This window comes from Notothenia coriiceps, unplaced genomic scaffold (genome assembly GCF_000735185.1).
Source record: "Notothenia coriiceps isolate Sejong01 unplaced genomic scaffold, NC01 NC01_scaffold00012568, whole genome shotgun sequence".
NCBI lineage: Eukaryota > Metazoa > Chordata > Actinopteri > Perciformes > Nototheniidae > Notothenia > Notothenia coriiceps.
In genome coordinates this window covers 796401-813712 of record NW_011345269.1, presented here as the reverse complement: position 1 = coordinate 813712, position 17312 = coordinate 796401, and the positions used below count along the sequence as shown (strand labels likewise).

General features: G+C 39.6%; 2 protein-coding genes across 3 annotated transcripts in view; both read left to right on the top strand.

The window, feature by feature from the left end:
• The window catches only part of pde6d (phosphodiesterase 6D, cGMP-specific, rod, delta), an 818526-nt gene that overhangs the window by 53625 nt on the left and 747589 nt on the right, over positions 1–17312 (top strand). The gene's annotated exons all lie outside the window — the stretch shown is intronic.
• On the top strand, positions 1879–13026 carry apbb1 (amyloid beta (A4) precursor protein-binding, family B, member 1 (Fe65)). 2 transcript variants are annotated; one of them, XM_010773433.1, is made up of 15 exons: positions 1879–2059; positions 2640–3284; positions 4404–4609; positions 4694–4753; positions 4863–4942; positions 5051–5117; positions 5553–5699; positions 6345–6472; positions 7306–7311; positions 7470–7584; positions 7690–7771; positions 7855–7935; positions 8076–8191; positions 10305–10481; positions 10616–13026. In XM_010773433.1, exons 2-15 carry the CDS (start codon positions 2669–2671, stop codon positions 10769–10771), a joined length of 2037 nt encoding a protein of 678 aa, XP_010771735.1. In that variant the 5' UTR covers positions 1879–2059; positions 2640–2668; the 3' UTR covers positions 10772–13026. The 2 variants fall into 2 exon arrangements, with proteins under 2 accessions (XP_010771735.1, XP_010771736.1); XM_010773434.1 differs by lacking the exon at positions 7306–7311.

Here is a 17312-nt window from a genome sequence, read left to right as displayed (position 1 = left end):
GAATAATTATAAAGAATAAAACATCACATTTTAAAAATAGAAACACAATATCAGGCCAATGAAATGTAACTAGGCTACTGATATGTCCTTCAACATGGAATAGTGCTTTTCTGATATATTTAGGAAATATGAATAATCATTGATTTATGGCAATACGGGTTAAAAAACCTGTTGATCCCCATCCCCCCACCCCCGGGCGGAAAAACGCATCATCTGCAGGAAACAATGTCTGAGGGCTTCTTAATATTGAATAAACTATGAATGTTTTATATCCATGTAACGGGAAGAAACTCAGCTAACTGATCTTTTTGTGTTTTTTTGCAAAAAAAAACACAAAGCTAACGCTGAGCCTCTGAATTAGCCACGAGCGAAAAAATGCTAACGGCGGTTGCACAGAAACTCACTCATAACACCCTTATTACTTAATGTAATTGCACATCCAACATATCGATTAGCATTGTGAGAAGACGCAGAATCGATGGGTATATGTATCATCACTCCATGATAAGAACTCGCGACATAAACAAACACAGACATCATAACACGTCTCTAGGTAGCAAAAACGGCACTATGTCTTACCTTCCTTGTTGTCTGATCAAAAGTTGTCTTCAATGGCATTAAACGATAAAAACACTGCTGAAGGTTAATCCATAGGTTAATCCAATGTGGCTGTGTCACTTTGAAATGATTTCTGATAATCCATAAGCAATAAACCTACTTTTCCGTTTTCAGATTTCAGAGCATGAGACAGGTTTCGATTTGGGGAAACTGCATGCGCGAAGCCCCCACTGTTTTTTGGTAACGTTGGTGTGTATGTGGAAATTCCCCTTCGATTCTATTGGCTCTAACGGTTAAAAAGAGATGTCAATCACCAAAATCGACCAATGGGTTCCAGAGAAACAGCAAAAACGCCCACATCCACCCAAATCACCCCAGAGGTGGATTTTTTTTGCTAAACCTCTATAAAAAGGTCAAATGTCACTTGTTTTGCATCAATCTTGATACAGGGTACTTATTATATGTTGTACTTTGGATTCCTAAAGCTTTTAGTCTACCATCCCATCATTCAAGGGTGGTTTTTTCACTATAAGTAAAAAACAATTTTTGGACGGACACTATCATTTACAGTTTTTTACTATGTTCAATCTGAATTTTCTTTAAAATAAAAAACATCTATATTGATTCTGACTTTTCTATATCCAACTCACAGGTTTATCATTACTTTGAGAAAAAAGATTATTGATTTTCCCCTTTTAGAAGTGTAGTTATGGTCATTTGTTCTGGAAATGTCATTTTCGAGGCTGAGACCTGAAAAACAGGGATGGGATTCAACAGGTTAACAATAACATATAATCTAATATATTTGTTTATATATATTCGGCCTATTTAAATGACATCATAACCAGTAATTTAAGATGCCATACAAGTATAGTGGAGTAAAAAGTGCAAGTTTTCCCTCTGAAATGAAACACAGCAAATGCATAAACCAATAGTGGCAAAGAAACATAACAAAGGGAAGTTATACAAAGGTTTATTAAAAAAGAAGCAAGTTATATCAATGTTTATACCATTTAATCAATTCATTATTGCCTACATGTATTTGTGATATTATTTTTGCTAAATGTAATGGTATATAAAATCTAGTAGCTTAATGTAATGATGTATTATGGCATATTCTGATCCGCATGTTTGAGTGGCTAAATCAAATGTTCACTTCATGCCTATGCAATAATGACAAAATATAGATATTGCTGTTGAAATTAAAGAAATGCATTGGGCTTGGTGGATGATGATACATGCAGCACCGGAATAATGGAGAAATGCCCAAAAACATACAGTAACTTTTATTCCATGAAGTCCCGCTCCTGCTCTCTGCCTGAGAGGCAGCAGTGAGACGGTCGGTGACGTTGCCGTGACGCACGTTCAGCCTCCATCGCTGGTCGAGCCCACTGACAGAAAACACCACCTAGAAACGACGCGAGGCCTAGCGAGTTACGGAAATATGTAGTAAGCTCGCACAGTTAAGCATATTTCGACAACTGGGGGTTTGGTGGAGCTGGTAAGTACACTAACATAAGGTTGATAAATAACTGTCATTGCGTTTTGCTGTGATTTAGCATTGGGGCTAACATTAGCCTAGCCTAGGTGACGACGGTGATGATGGCCGATGGATCCCGTTATATCCAGCTGCGGAGATGGCATCCAAATACTATTGCTGTATTTCAATATGCAGTCTGCTGTTAAAACTGTATTCAGTTAAAAGCCATCTAACAGATAATGCACTTAGCTTCTTATTATCGTTTTGATAAGAGGTCGTGTTGGCAAATGAAAGGTGAAGCTGCAGAAGTACGTTTGATATTCGTTGGGAAAATTCTACCGTGAAAGTAACCGCAGTGTTGGCCTACCCGGAATAGTCGAAACAGAAACAGACTTTAATCTCCAGACCGTAATTTTGCTAGCTAGTTGTTTCACAGCCAGTGTAACTCGCACTTTTAAGCGATATTGATGTTGTAAACGCATTTCAAATATTAATTTCCTTGAACTTTGACGAGTAACTCTGTCTGAATCGTGCCCGTTTTAGCCTGCTAGCTAGCATGCTAACGGTAATGCTAATACATCTCAACCTCTTCCTCCATCAGCACTTTACTACGTTACATGAGAAGTTAACATGGGGGGCCATGATGATGAAGATATGCCATATGTTGTGAATAAACAAAAACACGACGAAGAGCTAAAGAACAAGCTGAATGACAGCAGTCACTGGTGCGAACAGGAGTCTACTGGCAACAATGCTAAGTGGGTTAAAGAAGGCCAGAACCAGCTGCGGAAAGTAGCTGAGAACCATCAGGACCAGGACCACAACTGCAACATCAGCCAGAATGGGAACAATGAGGACTTCCCGCATCAGAACACCACTCAGGAAGAACAGCAAGGAAACGAGGAGCAGAACAAGTCTCCCAAAATATCAATGACCCCTGGGCTCAGTCAGGAGGAGTCCAAGAAGCCGCTGCTCATCGACACTGCAGAGTCTACAGAAGAGAAAGACAAAAAGAGAGAAGAAGATGATAAAGAGAAGACATCAGAGGAAGACGAAGATACATCAGGTGATACCAGAGAAGAGCTGGAGACAGAAGATGTGGAGTCTGAGAGAGAGGCCTCTGTTGTGGGGAGAAATCCCTGCCTCCTGTTCTCCAACATGAATGGGACACCCAATGAGGAAGAGGCCAGCTGGCCTCCCCTGTCTCAGGACAACACTGCTGACAGCACTCCAAATGGCAACAAGGGTAAATAGAAGTACATGTGTTGATGTTTAGGCCACATATACAACATTTGACATGCCCAAATTAGCAGTTGTATGTGAGCTTGCACATACAACCAGATGTATGGAAACAACTTCCCATTAGAGACCGAGAGGACACAGTGAAAACTTATCTATGGGCTTTGATAACACAAAAGTATGCACTGAGCATCACATAGATTATTCAGGTTAGAATAATGGGCAACACTTACCTTTCAGTTCACCTTTATAGCATTTCTAAGCATTATATCATAATTACATGGTTTATTAAACTATAACTTAAGCATATATACAGTACGTGTATATTATTAATGTACTTTAAAACAACTACAACTCCTCTTGTGGTGTAGCACACACCAGAGGAGTTTTAATTTTTGACAAATTAACACTGTATTACTAAGAAAGACCTTGATGTCTTTATTACCGTGAAAGACCACATAACAGTGCGAAGGAAACCAATTATTAAATGTTTGTAAACCACTAATAAATGCTACATTGGGTTGCGTGTATCAAATGCATTGTATTCTTTAGGATCAAAAACGCTTTTGGGTTTTATGTGCAATATATAGGCATATCGTTTCTATATTGAGCCATGGGCCCTCATTTCACTCAATTAAAAATTGCAATGTCTTTAAACTGATATATTGCCTTTTCATCCATGTGGTGGACTGGGTAACACTGACATCTACATTGGAGTGAATTATGTTAATATTCAGCATTATGATTATAGTGTATAGTAATGTTATTAGTTGAATATAACAATGTACAGTGGTAGTAATGATATAATCATCAGTATTTTATCTGTTTATTCGGTAATGTTTAACTCAATACCCTGAAATATATTTAGTAGCAACTAAATATAGCTGTGGTTCTTAATTGTTGGTAGATGGATTGCTGGCCACAGTGAATGGTTATCCCTGTGTTTTCATATCGGTTTGCAGACATATCTCACATTTGAAACATAAGCAATTTCAATGCTGTTTGTTTGTATACATACATTTATTTTTCAGAATCTTTGTTTTGTCCTCGTTATGTTTCCATCTTTTTCAACCAGACATTGAACACTGTTCCCCTCTCGTGTTTCTCTTTGCTCTCCAACTTTCAGATCCCTTTTGGGACTCCAGTGCCTTTGAGACTGACACGGACCTGCCTTCAGGATGGATGAGGGTGCGAGACACATCGGGCACATACTACTGGCACATCCCCACCGGCACAACCCAGTGGGAGCCTCCTTCCCCCCTGGGTAAAGTTGGCGACTCCACGATGTCCTCCACTATGTCCCTGGAGACTACACCCTGCGAGGAGACTGAGGTGAGGTCTCACGCTAACTTTGCTTGGATAGGGGAAATGGCACGAAAGTCTGCAGACAATAATATCTCCTTTTTAATATTCCAGGAATCCTGGGCTCACCTTTCCAGCACTGATGAAGGAGTCGGTGAGGGGGAACTGTGGAATGTAAGTTGTGGCAAGAATTTAATATAGTGTTGTTTTTAGTGTAGTTAGATTTGATTGTTAATAAAAGATGTCCTTTGGTAACTCGTTTTTGTTGTTTCTGTGTTTTCAGGAGGAGGGAGAGGTTGCATCTGATCAAAGCCTGAAGGAGTTTGAAGGGGCCACTCTACGCTATGCATCCATCAACCTGAAGTATGGGCTGTTAACATTTTTTGATAAATAATATTTAGTATTTTATTGCCTGTTCTGTTCTTATTATCTTTCTGTTGCTTATCCTTATGTCCTTCTTTCTCTTGATAGTTACAATTGCTCCATGTCTGAGGAAGAAGAGAGGCTCGCTCCACTCTGCACAGATTTAGAAACTAAGGTAGATATGTGTTTATATGTGTTGTTGCTCTTGATACAAAAGACTGTTCACAGACCTGGTTTTTGAAACGGCTCTAAAACATTTACGATTGATCAAATACAGAGGTGGCAATTCTTCCACAGGGTTTTGTAGTATGACTTAACTCATTAGTTCTTTCTCAACAGGAACTTAAAAAAAGCAAAATGACATGACATTTTTACACTTTTGGGCACATTAAACTTAAGACCAAATGAGGCCTTTTTTCTTGCTTTTGTATGTTTGTAGCCAAGCAAGCATATTTTTGTTAATGAAGTAACCAACAAGACTGAAGAGTTGTAAACATGTGGAAATAAGCAGCATGAACTCTAAACAAAAGGCCAGTATTCTGACTCGACGGTTCTTAACCTCCCCGTGCTGTCCTGTTTTTGCTAACGTGCTGCATTTGTGTATTGTCAGTGTTTTGCAGTGCGTTCCCTGGGCTGGGTGGAGATGTCAGAAGAGGACATGGTGCCTGGAAAGAGCAGTGTTGCTGTCAACAACTGCATCAGGCAGCTCTCCTACCACAAACACAACCTCCATGACACTGCTGGGATCTGGGGAGAGGTGAGGGGATGTGACTATTCCTGTGATGTCCACTGTGATGTAGATGGTTTTGAAAATGACATTTACTCATCAAACTCTCTACATTTGATATGGGTAGGATGTCTACATCAAAAACAATTTGTATTTACTAGCGATTGCTAAACAAATTGACGTTATTTCCTCTCAGGTGCTTTTGAGTCGTTTAAGTTTTCTTTGATAAATCCATAGTGGAGTTGAAGCAAAATAACTCAAATCAGAAAAGGCGTTTTCACATGTTGTGTCAGACCGTATCAAGTGAGAGATAAAGAAATGGTATAACTCCGGAGGGTCCTTTCTATAATGTTTTCAGACATGATAATAACAATCTGAGCCTGTGAGTGACCAAACCAGCCCTGAAGTGGAGGGACATTGATGACGTGCAATTGCCCCGAGAAATTACATCGCAGCTGGTTTAGCGGCTGCTGTCAAAAGCTTTCTCGCTCGATACCGGTGCAATTTCTAAAATAGCTGTCCCCATTAGTCATTTAGACAAAAAAAACACGGGTAAATGGGGTCCAGGTTGGAAAACATCTGTCACTCTTTAATAGCAGTGCAAAATGACTCTTGATAGTTAAAATGTTTCTAAGCCATTCTGCTCATACTAAGAGGTTGTGTGTGTTGTCTCAGGGTAAGGACATGCTGATGGTTCTGGAGAACGACACGATGAACTTGATCGACCCTCTGGGCCAGACTCTGCTTCACACTCAGCCCATCGGCAGCATCCGTGTGTGGGGTGTTGGCAGAGACAACGGCAGGTCAGTAAACACAGGACAGAATGAAGATGCCCCAACTACACACGGCTTATTTGTCTAACTTTGAACAACTGCTTTTTAAAACCTGTTTTATTTCATTTTGAATTGTACTTTTACATAATTCATATCTTTTTTTTATTTGCATTGGGGTGGAAAAAAGGTTCTACTCATACTGCAGTTCACATTTTTCATTTGTTTTAAAATGCTCAGCTAACAGAAAACATATATCAAATTAGTTTACTTAAATTAGAAAACAAATGGCATATAACCCTTTTGTTTACAATTAATTACACTGTCATGTTTTTGTCCCAAATTGCATGGGATTAGCATAAAGGGGATATGTGTGTGTATGAAGGGGACATTAAAGTGGCTATCCATGAACTACATTTTCATTCAAATAGTCTGGTGAGATGTCAAGGGAACCTTTTTAAAATCAAAATATAGGATGAACTATAGGATTCCTTATTTTTAAGTAGTTTCATATGATGATTTTAGGATCATTTTGATGGCTTCTGACTTCTTATGTTTGGACCACATACATTTCTCCCTCAGTTGAATGTTCTGCTTTTATCCTGTTGGGATGGTCTATTCCTGTTTAAACTAATACAACGCCTTTTGTAATCATGACTCATGTCCCAGAGGCTTGGTATTCCTGATTCTGCATGACGTGCACTTCATTCTCCTGCGTGCACTCTTTCTGTTGCTCGCTGCTGCCCTCTGCTGGATCGATAAGAGCATTGCAGCCAAAGCTAACCTGACTGTTTCTGCCTGCTTTCTGTTTCTGTTCTCTAACAATGGTGTTTTTTCTTTCATGCTGCATTTCCCACCATGAACAGGGAAAGGTACACATCAACAATTACTATTTTGAAATCTTTATAATAATTATAGTTTAGTCCTCTTGTGTGTGCTGTATCTGTTCAAAAGCATATATTTCTACACGTCTTCTGTGTTAATGATTCCCTGTGTAAATGTGACCTTTTCCATCTGATATCACCTGCAGGGATTTTGCCTATGTGGCTCGAGACAACCTGACTCAGGTTCTGAAGTGTCATGTTTTCCGCTGTGACTCACCTGCCAAGAACATCGCCACCAGCCTGCATGAGATGTGTTCAAAGGTCAGCCACCATCTCATATCATTTTGTACCATGGTGAATTCAGTGCAATGTCAACCATGAATTCTGTACTTGGAATTCACATATTTTCCTTGCCTTCATCTTTAGATAATGCTGGAGAGAAAGGCGAACAAACCGGGGCTGAGCCGGCTGAGCTCTGACCCGAATCAACCTGTCGTCCCCATTGAAGGTAAAGAACCTTTAGGGTTTTCACACTTTGATATAAATCGGAGTGTAGAAATAGATCTCTAATTTTTCCATCTTACTCAACAGAGTTTCCTGCTCCGAAAAACGAGCTCTTCCAGCGCTTCCATGTTTATTACCTTGGTTGTCACTTTGTGGCAAAGCCAGTTGGTAAGAAACACCTTCACACATTTAATGATTATTTTATTACTTCAGCTATCTTTAAATCATGACTGTAATTTGTGTGTCCTAATCTCTAATGTGATTTTGTTATATGTGCTTTGGATATGTCTCATGTTCACGTCCCTCAGGTATGGATATAATTAATGACTCGCTCGAGGCAGCAGTTATTGGAAAAGATAAAAATGAGTGGACTGCTGTCTCTGTGAATATCGCACCAGCCACGCTCACAATACTTTCAAAACAGGTAACTGACATTATTTATTTGTTTTTTTTAATAAGGAGCTAATCTGTCAAGATAATTTTCTTAAGGACATTAACACTTAATAAATTAAAAACCTATTATTTTGAAATGGAGGTGGAAATAAGCCTGTCTTTTATGTTTAACCACTTAAAGGTGCCCTATCATGCAAAATGCTTTTTTTAATGTCTTATACATAAATATGTGACCCCGGTGTGTCAGGGAACTCACAAAAGTGCCAGAAAACAAAACCATCTCTCTTTTTCTCCGTACCCAAATCTCTAAAAACGTGGGTACAACAGAGCTGATCCAGATTTGCGTCCGATATGACGTAAATCACGTCATATCGGACATGTGGACCCACGGCCCGATCAGAAAGTTGCTATCAGAAACAATGCGTGACGTGTTTTGGAAGTAATATGGTCTTTGTTTACATTAGCAAGTAGGCTTGGACGGTATTACGGTATACCAGGGTATTTGGAAATACCGTCGGTATGATTTTCAATACCGTGACGTCACAGACTGTGCGCCAAATCACAGATCCGTTTCATTCTATTACACTGACACGGAGTTTTGACAGGGACGACATTGGTTGTAATGCACAGCACGCGCCAGCAGAGGGCAGGGGAGGGCAGTCCGTCTTTCCCGCTCTCAGAGCTCAGCACAGAGCTGAGCTGAGCAAGATGGCGGCAGCATTTGCCGGCCCCGAACTCGGACAACTAGTAAAAAAGAAAAATGCCTCTGCGCCTGTTTGGGACTATTTTGGGTTTACTCGTCGCCAGTGACTTCATCCAGCACAACGAGAGACAGAGGCACTTCTTTGGGAATGTTTAAGACGGGGTGAGTGAGTGTTGACATGTTTTAATCCTATGCAACTGGTTGATGGTTTTGTAGTCGAGGTCGGACGGTTTTAAAAACGAAAGCATTTACGTGCTAAACATTCACGCGAGTAATCCAATGAATCAAATGGAAATAAGGTTTTTAACACATGCACGGAATAATATTGCCAAACTAGTTAGTGAATATAGCAAACTTTATTCAATAAGTCAAGTATTTACTCCCGGAAAATGTTTATGTATGATTCCTAGTCCTGAACACTTGCAAGCATTAACCCTCTAAATCATATTCTGACATTACAGCAAAGTCGTATCACTGGGACAGTCGATATTNNGGAAAATATTTTTGGTGGGGCTGTTGATATATTGAGTAAAAAAAATTTTTTTGGGAGAAATTACCCCTTAAATTGGGACTGATACCGTCATATACCGTATACCACGGTATGATGTCAGCAAGGTATGACGGTATGAAAAAAATGATACCGCCCATGCCTATTAGCAAGCATCGCTAACACTCAGAGCTAAGCTGTACTGGAGAGAGTGGGTGTTTCTCAATCTCGAGTACGCTTGCTTGGTAGCACATGTCTTCCGAGTGTCTTGCTTCAGAAGCGAGGCAACAATACTTCCTGGGATTCGGAAAACAAAGAGTGGAACAGGCTAGCAAGTGTGCAGGTGTGCGTCATATGAGAAGCCCCGCCTTACATTTTCCGCCACAGATTTGGGGAAATTGGTCCGTGCGCAAAGCATTGTGGGGATTTTAAGACCGCGTAGTCTACACATGCGCAGACTCGAAACGTCTCCAAACGAAGTACGCCGGGCTCGGTAGAATTCCAAGTATGCTGGACATTGGAACAGTACTTCGGCGGCACTCGATGACGTAGTATGCTTGAAATAGTGGTGCTGGAGCAGCTTTACTCGAGATTGAGAAACACCCAGTATGTGTAAAAAAGCAGAAAAAAAAAAAAAAAGGAACTCACCTTGTAGTAAACCCGCAAGAGAAAAAGCATTTGAGCTCCATACTGTTTCAGAAATAATCCTTGAAGTGGTTTGGAACATGATTTGGCGTTTAATCACGGCAGCATTTAGCTGTATCTCGTAGAATTCTGAGCAGGCACAAGGTCCACCTTCTTTTTTTTCTTCTTTTTTCAAGCTAAGGACCCCAAACCTGTAGTTCTCTAACAGGGCTGGAATAGAGGATATAATTTTTTAATGTCTGTGAATAACCTGGAACAATCTAATTTATAATTCAAATAATTTACTGTCATTTGTATTTCTACCTCCAGACTGAGGACGTGTTGTCAGAGTGCAGGGTGCGTTTCCTCTCCTTCATGGGTGTGGGAAAGGACGTCCACAGCTTTGCTTTCATCATGGCCGAGGGCCCCGGAGATTACACCATCCACATGTTTTGGTGTGAACCCAACGCGGCCAGTCTGAGTGAGTCCGTACAGGCTGCCTGCATGGTGAGTTCCAAACAAAAACATGAACCGTACAGGTGGAGAGATGACATGGAGATGTAAAAAAGGTTGAATTCTTTCAACACTGGCTGACATTGTAAACGCACACCATTCATGCCGAGTGTGTTTTCTTTCCATAGCTTCGTTACCAGAAATGCTTGGATGCCCGTCCGCCCAGCCTGGCCTATTGCCTCCCCACCCCCCCCGCTGACTCGGTGGCCCGCCGGGTGAAGAAGGGGGTCCAAAGTCTGCTGGGCAGCTTTAAGAGCTACAGGTCAGGCCCCCAGTCCCCCTGAGTTGGAGTGAAGAGGATCCAAACACAAGGTCCATCACCACAGCCCCTTCTCACTCTCCCTCTCTCACCCTTCTACCACAGTTTCGCCTTACGAGCGTTTCACTTGTCTAGTCACTAGTCTAGTGCGTGGAGTAGTTTGTTGGGAAAATATGTGTGTGAAAAGATTGCATTTATTGGCTGTTTTGAACTCCCATCTCCAAACAGATGAAACCCAAGCATCTTTTGTTTTTTCTTTCCTGGGATTCTTTCTGTGAGTCTTAACTATTTTTGTGTTTTAACAGAAACAATGCTATGAATGTTGGATTATGGATGTAATATATATATATATACATGCAGATGCTAGAATTTGCTTGAAAATGAGGTTGCTAGATTCTCTCACAGAAATCGTTCCCTTTTCCTCCTTGGTGCAACTTTCATCTCTAACCCTCCTATTTTTTTACTACTGTCACAAAGTCGTTGTCAGTACACTAATAATGATTTCCTAAAACACCATTGCACCGCTCTCTCCAAAACCCTAGGTTGTAATACAAGCGCTGTAGGTAGTATGACCCTGACCCTCCCAAACTATGTATTTTAGTCTTCCAAAGAACTGTATGGTCATCTGTCACATAGTGAGCAGCCACTGAGTGTAGTGCGTTCCTCATACATTCTGCATGGACATTTGCAAGTTCAGTGCTAGTGTGCAATAATCAGATGTTCCTGTATGGTGTGTGGTGATATGACAGCTGCCTTGCGATTCATTTGTTCACTTTAAATGAGAGAGTCTGGCCATATTGAGCGTGAGGCCAACGGAACAAAAGAGCCATGTCGAAAACCATTATTGTGTGCTAGAAATAATAGTGATGTAAAAAATACAACCTCATGGTTTTCACACAGCCGTTTACCAACTACTGAATAGTACTGTAGAAACTCACCACAAGCTGCATGTTTTGATAGCTTAGAGTTCTCACTGCTCGCAGCAGTTTAGTGCTTAAGACCCATCAATGTATCCTGTAAATTCTTTCTCTGTGTTTCCGTACGGTAGGAGGAGGCTGGAGTTGACGTGTTGTTTCGTGTTTCATAGGCATGTCACTCTAGTAAGTGTCAGTGTTTATCATAAGCTAGCGCTAGAAAGTTAGACTTCCTGTCAGATCCTTCAGACTGAAAAGATGAGGGCAGGTTATAATGTTTGTATTTACAGTTTGTGTATATGGCAAACCAAGAGATTATTTCTCCACTGGTTTACATTTTTATTTTTATTTCCTTGGCCACATTTTGGCCCCGGGCCACTTGATCTAATGTATTTTTTATTGTGTCCACACATTACAACGTACACGATTAAGATGATATAAACATTAATTTGTTAGATTTACTTTTTTTATAAAGAAAACACTAATTAACCAAGTTGTATGCTATCTTTATGTGTCCGTCAGTGATCGATACTGTATGTAGCACAATAGTAATAGTCATCTCTAATATTAAAGATGCCGTTTGTAAGACATTTGTTAGCTACTTACTCCTCAGGCTAGCTGACTCCACTACATAGAGATACAAATACCTCTACAAAAGACACAAAACCACATCACTCAATTAAATTAAAACGCATATTATGGAAAGGACTGTATTTACATGCATAGAAAATACAGCGTTGTATTTAAAAAATAAAAAAAACAAATGCATTTATGAATGTTAAGAAGTAACACGTCTTGTTAAATGAGTGCAAGTGGTGCATAATGATACATATATGGTCTAAAGTAGGGGTCTAGTCTTTTTAAAAATACATTTTTAGTCTCAACTAACATCAGTTAGCAGTGAATTGTTCACAACCTTTAAACTTTCACAATGTTTTGTTTGAAAAAACACTCATTTGATATTATTTTATATTAAAACCAAGCTGAAATCAAAATTGTGCTTAAAAGAGTAACATGTCTGGTACTTGTATAAACTTATGTTTGAAACATATTGATTGGAAACAAATGAAATAGATACCCACTTTCTAAATATTTTAGAAATACTCACTAAACACTAAAACCCCAAATCTCTTACCAACTGCTTCTTTAAATGTGTAAGATATAACACTAATGAAACGTAGTCTCATTGCCTCATATTACTGCCATGTCACTCCCGTGTCACCTGGAGTTACCTTTGCTTTTTCCCAGTCAGTGGCAACACGAGTTTAAGAACATTAGCAGATTAATTTATTTCTGTTCATGTAAATTAGGTGTATAAAATGTATGTATATAAAAATCACTGCACAATAAATGTGAACATATCATACCTGGTTTTCTTGTGGTCTTTTTATATCCTGGCAGTTTGTGGTTGTGTGAAGCTAAGTGGGTCTGAAGAGATTGGTTTCCAAAGGGCAGTCTGGATCCGATAGCCTGAAGATGTCTCCTTTGGTTTCCGGTTTGTGACAAAAGCTGCTTTTTTTTTTTTTTTTTCAGTTAATGGCTTTATCTGTCATTTCCAGCTTTTCCATTAAAATGTAAAAGAAGCCTCCACACAACCTGGCTGGCTATTTTGCATATGCATTAAACCAGCTGACACCAGATTTACCATATGTATTGACAGACCAGCCTCTCCGAGCATGAACAGAAAATGCAAAACACTCCCACCCCCCCAGTCACCTGTTCAGGTCATATCAGCACCGCTGCCCCAACCATGTGAGTTCAAAAGGAAGGGAAGGACTGGTTATTGTTTCCCTAAGAGATGGCTTTTGGAGATGAAAGCTGCACATCAAGTGGAATCCGCGGCGGTAATAATTGGCTCCACCATTTCCACAGAAATATGAGGACTGCCCTGCCAGCGGGACCCTGAGCAGCGGGACAGATCAAGGCTTGGCTATAATCGCTTTCTTTTGAAGACAGACAGGGACCCCCGGGTCCAGCTGACATATTGACTTCAGTTTGTATAGATGAAATATCGCCGTCCACTGTCTGTCCGGTTGCATCATGTGTGTCAAATATATCAGGGGTGAATTCTTAAAACGGTAATAATTGTTTTGTGTTACTCTGCAGATACTGCTCGGGTTCACACCACAGGGGGGCAATGTGCATTTTTACCATCTCCACAGATAATGGCTCATATTCACTTTGACAGTGTCAGTTTAGTTGGTACACCCAGCTCAAACTAATTCATTCTTGACAAAAAAACTAAACATATAAATGTTATGTTAAGGTTTTAGTGAAAATCATTTGGTATTTTTAGTTAGAATTATCTGCATTAAAGGCAGTGAGCAGCACGTAGACCACCAGATGTGAAACATCATGTACACCATCCAGAGGCTGAGAGGATCTCGACTAAAGAATTGATACCATCACATTTTCCCTCTCGCAAACTTTACTTTTACTTAAACGCTAAAATAAAGTACTATGGTGATAGCTACACTGAATTTTTTGGGAAATATTGACTTAAATAAATGTATTATTTAAACAAATTACACATTGTATTAGGTTAGTTGAAAGCAATAATTTTAAGTTGAAATTAAAAAAATTATAGTTTCAACTTAAAGGGTATTTATCATGCAAAATGCACTATTTTATACATAAATATGTGTCCCCGGTGTGTCAGGGAACTCACACAGCGTCAGCAAATAAAACCCTCTCTCTTTTCCTCCGTACCCAAATCTTTAAAAACGGGGGAACAACGGCGCTTATCCAGATTTGCTTCCGATATGACGTAATATCGGAAATGGGGACCCACAGCCCTATCAGAAACAATGCCTGACATGTTTTGTAAGTAATATGGTATTTGTTTACATTAGCAAGCATCGCTAACACTCGGAGCTAACGCTGGACTGGAGAGAGCATGTGTGAAAAAATCAGGAAATAAAAAAGAAACTCACCTTGTGGTAAACCTGCAAGAGAAAAAGCATTTGAGCTCCATACTGTTTCAGAACTAATCCTTGATGTGGTTTGGAACATGATGGTGTTTAATCACGGCAGCATTTAGCTGCATCTGCCGGGTAATTCTGAGCAGGCATTAGCTCCCCCTCCTCTTTTTTTTTTTCAAGCTAAGGACCCCGAACCTGCACTTCTCTAACAGGCCTGAAACAGAGGGATATGAGGGATGTCTAAAATGCATGATCTGTTTGGTATTTTGAGCAAAACACATCACATACATATTTTATATATCTGAGACCCATAATATATAGCATAATAGGATAACTGTAATACTATTTCTTTCAACTAACCTAATACATTTATGTGGAACCTAGTGTTGACATAATACACTTAATTAAAGTCAATGTTGAATTATTTCAGTACACAGGCACCTCTGATGACGATGTTTATCTACCACTGTTGTTTGGACTAAAATAAACAACAAACTCATGCTAAATTGAACTTGTTGGCTTATGTTCAGGGCCAATTAGCTCATGTCAGCATGCCAACACCTTATTGTGAACATAGCAGACATTTTACCTGCTAAACAACAAAATGTTTTGATACAATATTCTGTGAAATTATACTTGAATGTGCATGTACTGAATGTTTAATGGAATTGGTACAGAGCTTGAAATCTTTTGGAATGTATCCTTATCATTACCCGTTTAAGAGATGTGTTTATTTAACTGTGTGCTCATTCTGGGGCTTTGATGCTGTTGTTTTATACTGAGTTTATAATATTTGGTCCACTTCATTTATATCAGGAGGAGACAAAGAGTGTGTACAGAAACACACAGTGGTTGTGTACAGTCCTGTATTATGAATGCGCGGCGGTGGTATGTTTACAGACACCCATGCCCTGAATCCCTTTGTCTCCTGTGTACTCGAATGCTTGTTATTCTGAGCAGTGTGTGTTTCGATGTATCTCTGAAGCCATATTTATGCACTCCTTTTTTTCCTGGTGTCAATCACAATTTACATAGGTCGGCCCATGGAGAAACTAATCACAATTATAATTATTCCTATAGCCTAATTATGCATATGGCATTTGTTTAATGGAGATTTATTTAGAGTAATGAATGTGTAGTCTTGTGGAACATTGCTTTTCCTCTCGGTGAGGAGGAGAGGAGTTGCATCTCCTCCGCTTGGCTCTTCAATCTAATCACCAATCTCAGGCTAGATAAAAGAGCCGGTGCAAGCTCCGTCTTCAACCCGGTATCAAGGTCTGAGAGAGATGATGGGATTCCCTGCAGGGCACAGCCTTCTTTGACTCATTCAGATTGCAATAATACACCTCTTTGAACGGGGATTCTCATATCCTCTGCAACCTCTTTTCCTACACTGCTTATCCACTACAATTTCTGGTGGTTTTTTATATATATTTCGCCCGATTCTGCAGAGATGTCTGTTTCTTGTCCATCAGGGAGGACGACAGCTAGTGCTGAGCTTGGCCACAGCAAATCAAACTCAACCACAGGAGTTGGAAAACTACAAAGGAAGGGATAATACTTTTCTTGAAAGTATTACAAGAAAACAATCCCTGTGTTCACGATCCTAGAAAATCCACAATAGTATTAGATGCATTACAAAACATAGAATGACAGGTGTTGGAGAATACACAACAGACAATACAGATGCAAAACACAAATGTTGGTACAATCTCTATTAACACCCTGAGCCATTCATTTAGGGATTAAGCGGTCTAATCTCACAATGTTCAGAAATCCATTCTCTCCCAAATAACAATAATTGCTTTGCCAGTGGGAGCAGCCAGCAGCCCACTGGTTTCTGTGTAATCATTCTGCAAGGCTCCTCCAGCCATCCCTGCAGCCCGGGGACGGTTAAGGAGCCGTTCAACACACACACACACACACACACACACACACACACAGCCCTGTCTTCACTGACCCTGCTGTCATCAAACATATAGCATGTGATAATGCATGACAATGTAAACAAACCACACATATGCCACAAAACATTTTCAATATATCATGTTATATTTTAAGAGTACAATTTACTTATAAAGCAGCAAAACAAAGTATGTAGCTCCTTTGCTTGACCACAGTGTACAACTATTTAATTACATGTCAAAAACATAAAGTACTTAGGGATTGAATAATATTGTTATTAACATGATCTCTGCTATTTTATTTGTAAATATTTCTTTAGAATCTAATGTTTCTATCACTTAAACCACTGGATATTTCTTTGAGAGAAGGAGAATATACATTTAACGCAAACATCTTTACATTGATACCAGGTTTAACATATGGCAGTATATGATATTGGAAAGAAATAACCTGAGAGTGAAGTCTTTCTAAAGAACTCTGGGACAACATTTTTTAAATCATTTGTGCGTGTGAGGACACTGAATGCTCATCTTTATCTACGCATGCTGTCTTTGGCTACAGTATTACCATTATTTTCTGCAGTTTTGGTATATTATAATTATTTTTCTCATAAAAAGGGAAATGCATTTTGTTGAAAAGAAATGAACTAAAGATATTTAATGGGTTTTAGCACAAGTTACCTCTAAATTAATATTTTAGAGTTTATAAAAAGAGCTCTTTGCAAAAATTCCATGAAGTGAAATGCCTTTGAGTGTGCCGACAAGATGCCAATATGAATCACTGACAAGTCTTTCTGTTCCAAGACACATCCCTGCCCCCCCCCCCC

What these genes read in the sequence shown, in the direction of transcription:
- apbb1 (XM_010773433.1), top strand. Translation starts at nt 2,669, where the DNA reads ATGGGGGGCCATGATGATGAAGATATGCCATATGTTGTGAATAAACAA. An exon ending in TATGCATCCATCAACCTGAA is followed by an intron (nt 4,943 to 5,050) that starts GTATGGGCTGTT and finishes TTCTCTTGATAG; the next exon opens with TTACAATTGCTCCATGTCTG. An exon ending in TGCATGAGATGTGTTCAAAG is followed by an intron (nt 7,585 to 7,689) that starts GTCAGCCACCAT and finishes CTTCATCTTTAG; the next exon opens with ATAATGCTGGAGAGAAAGGC.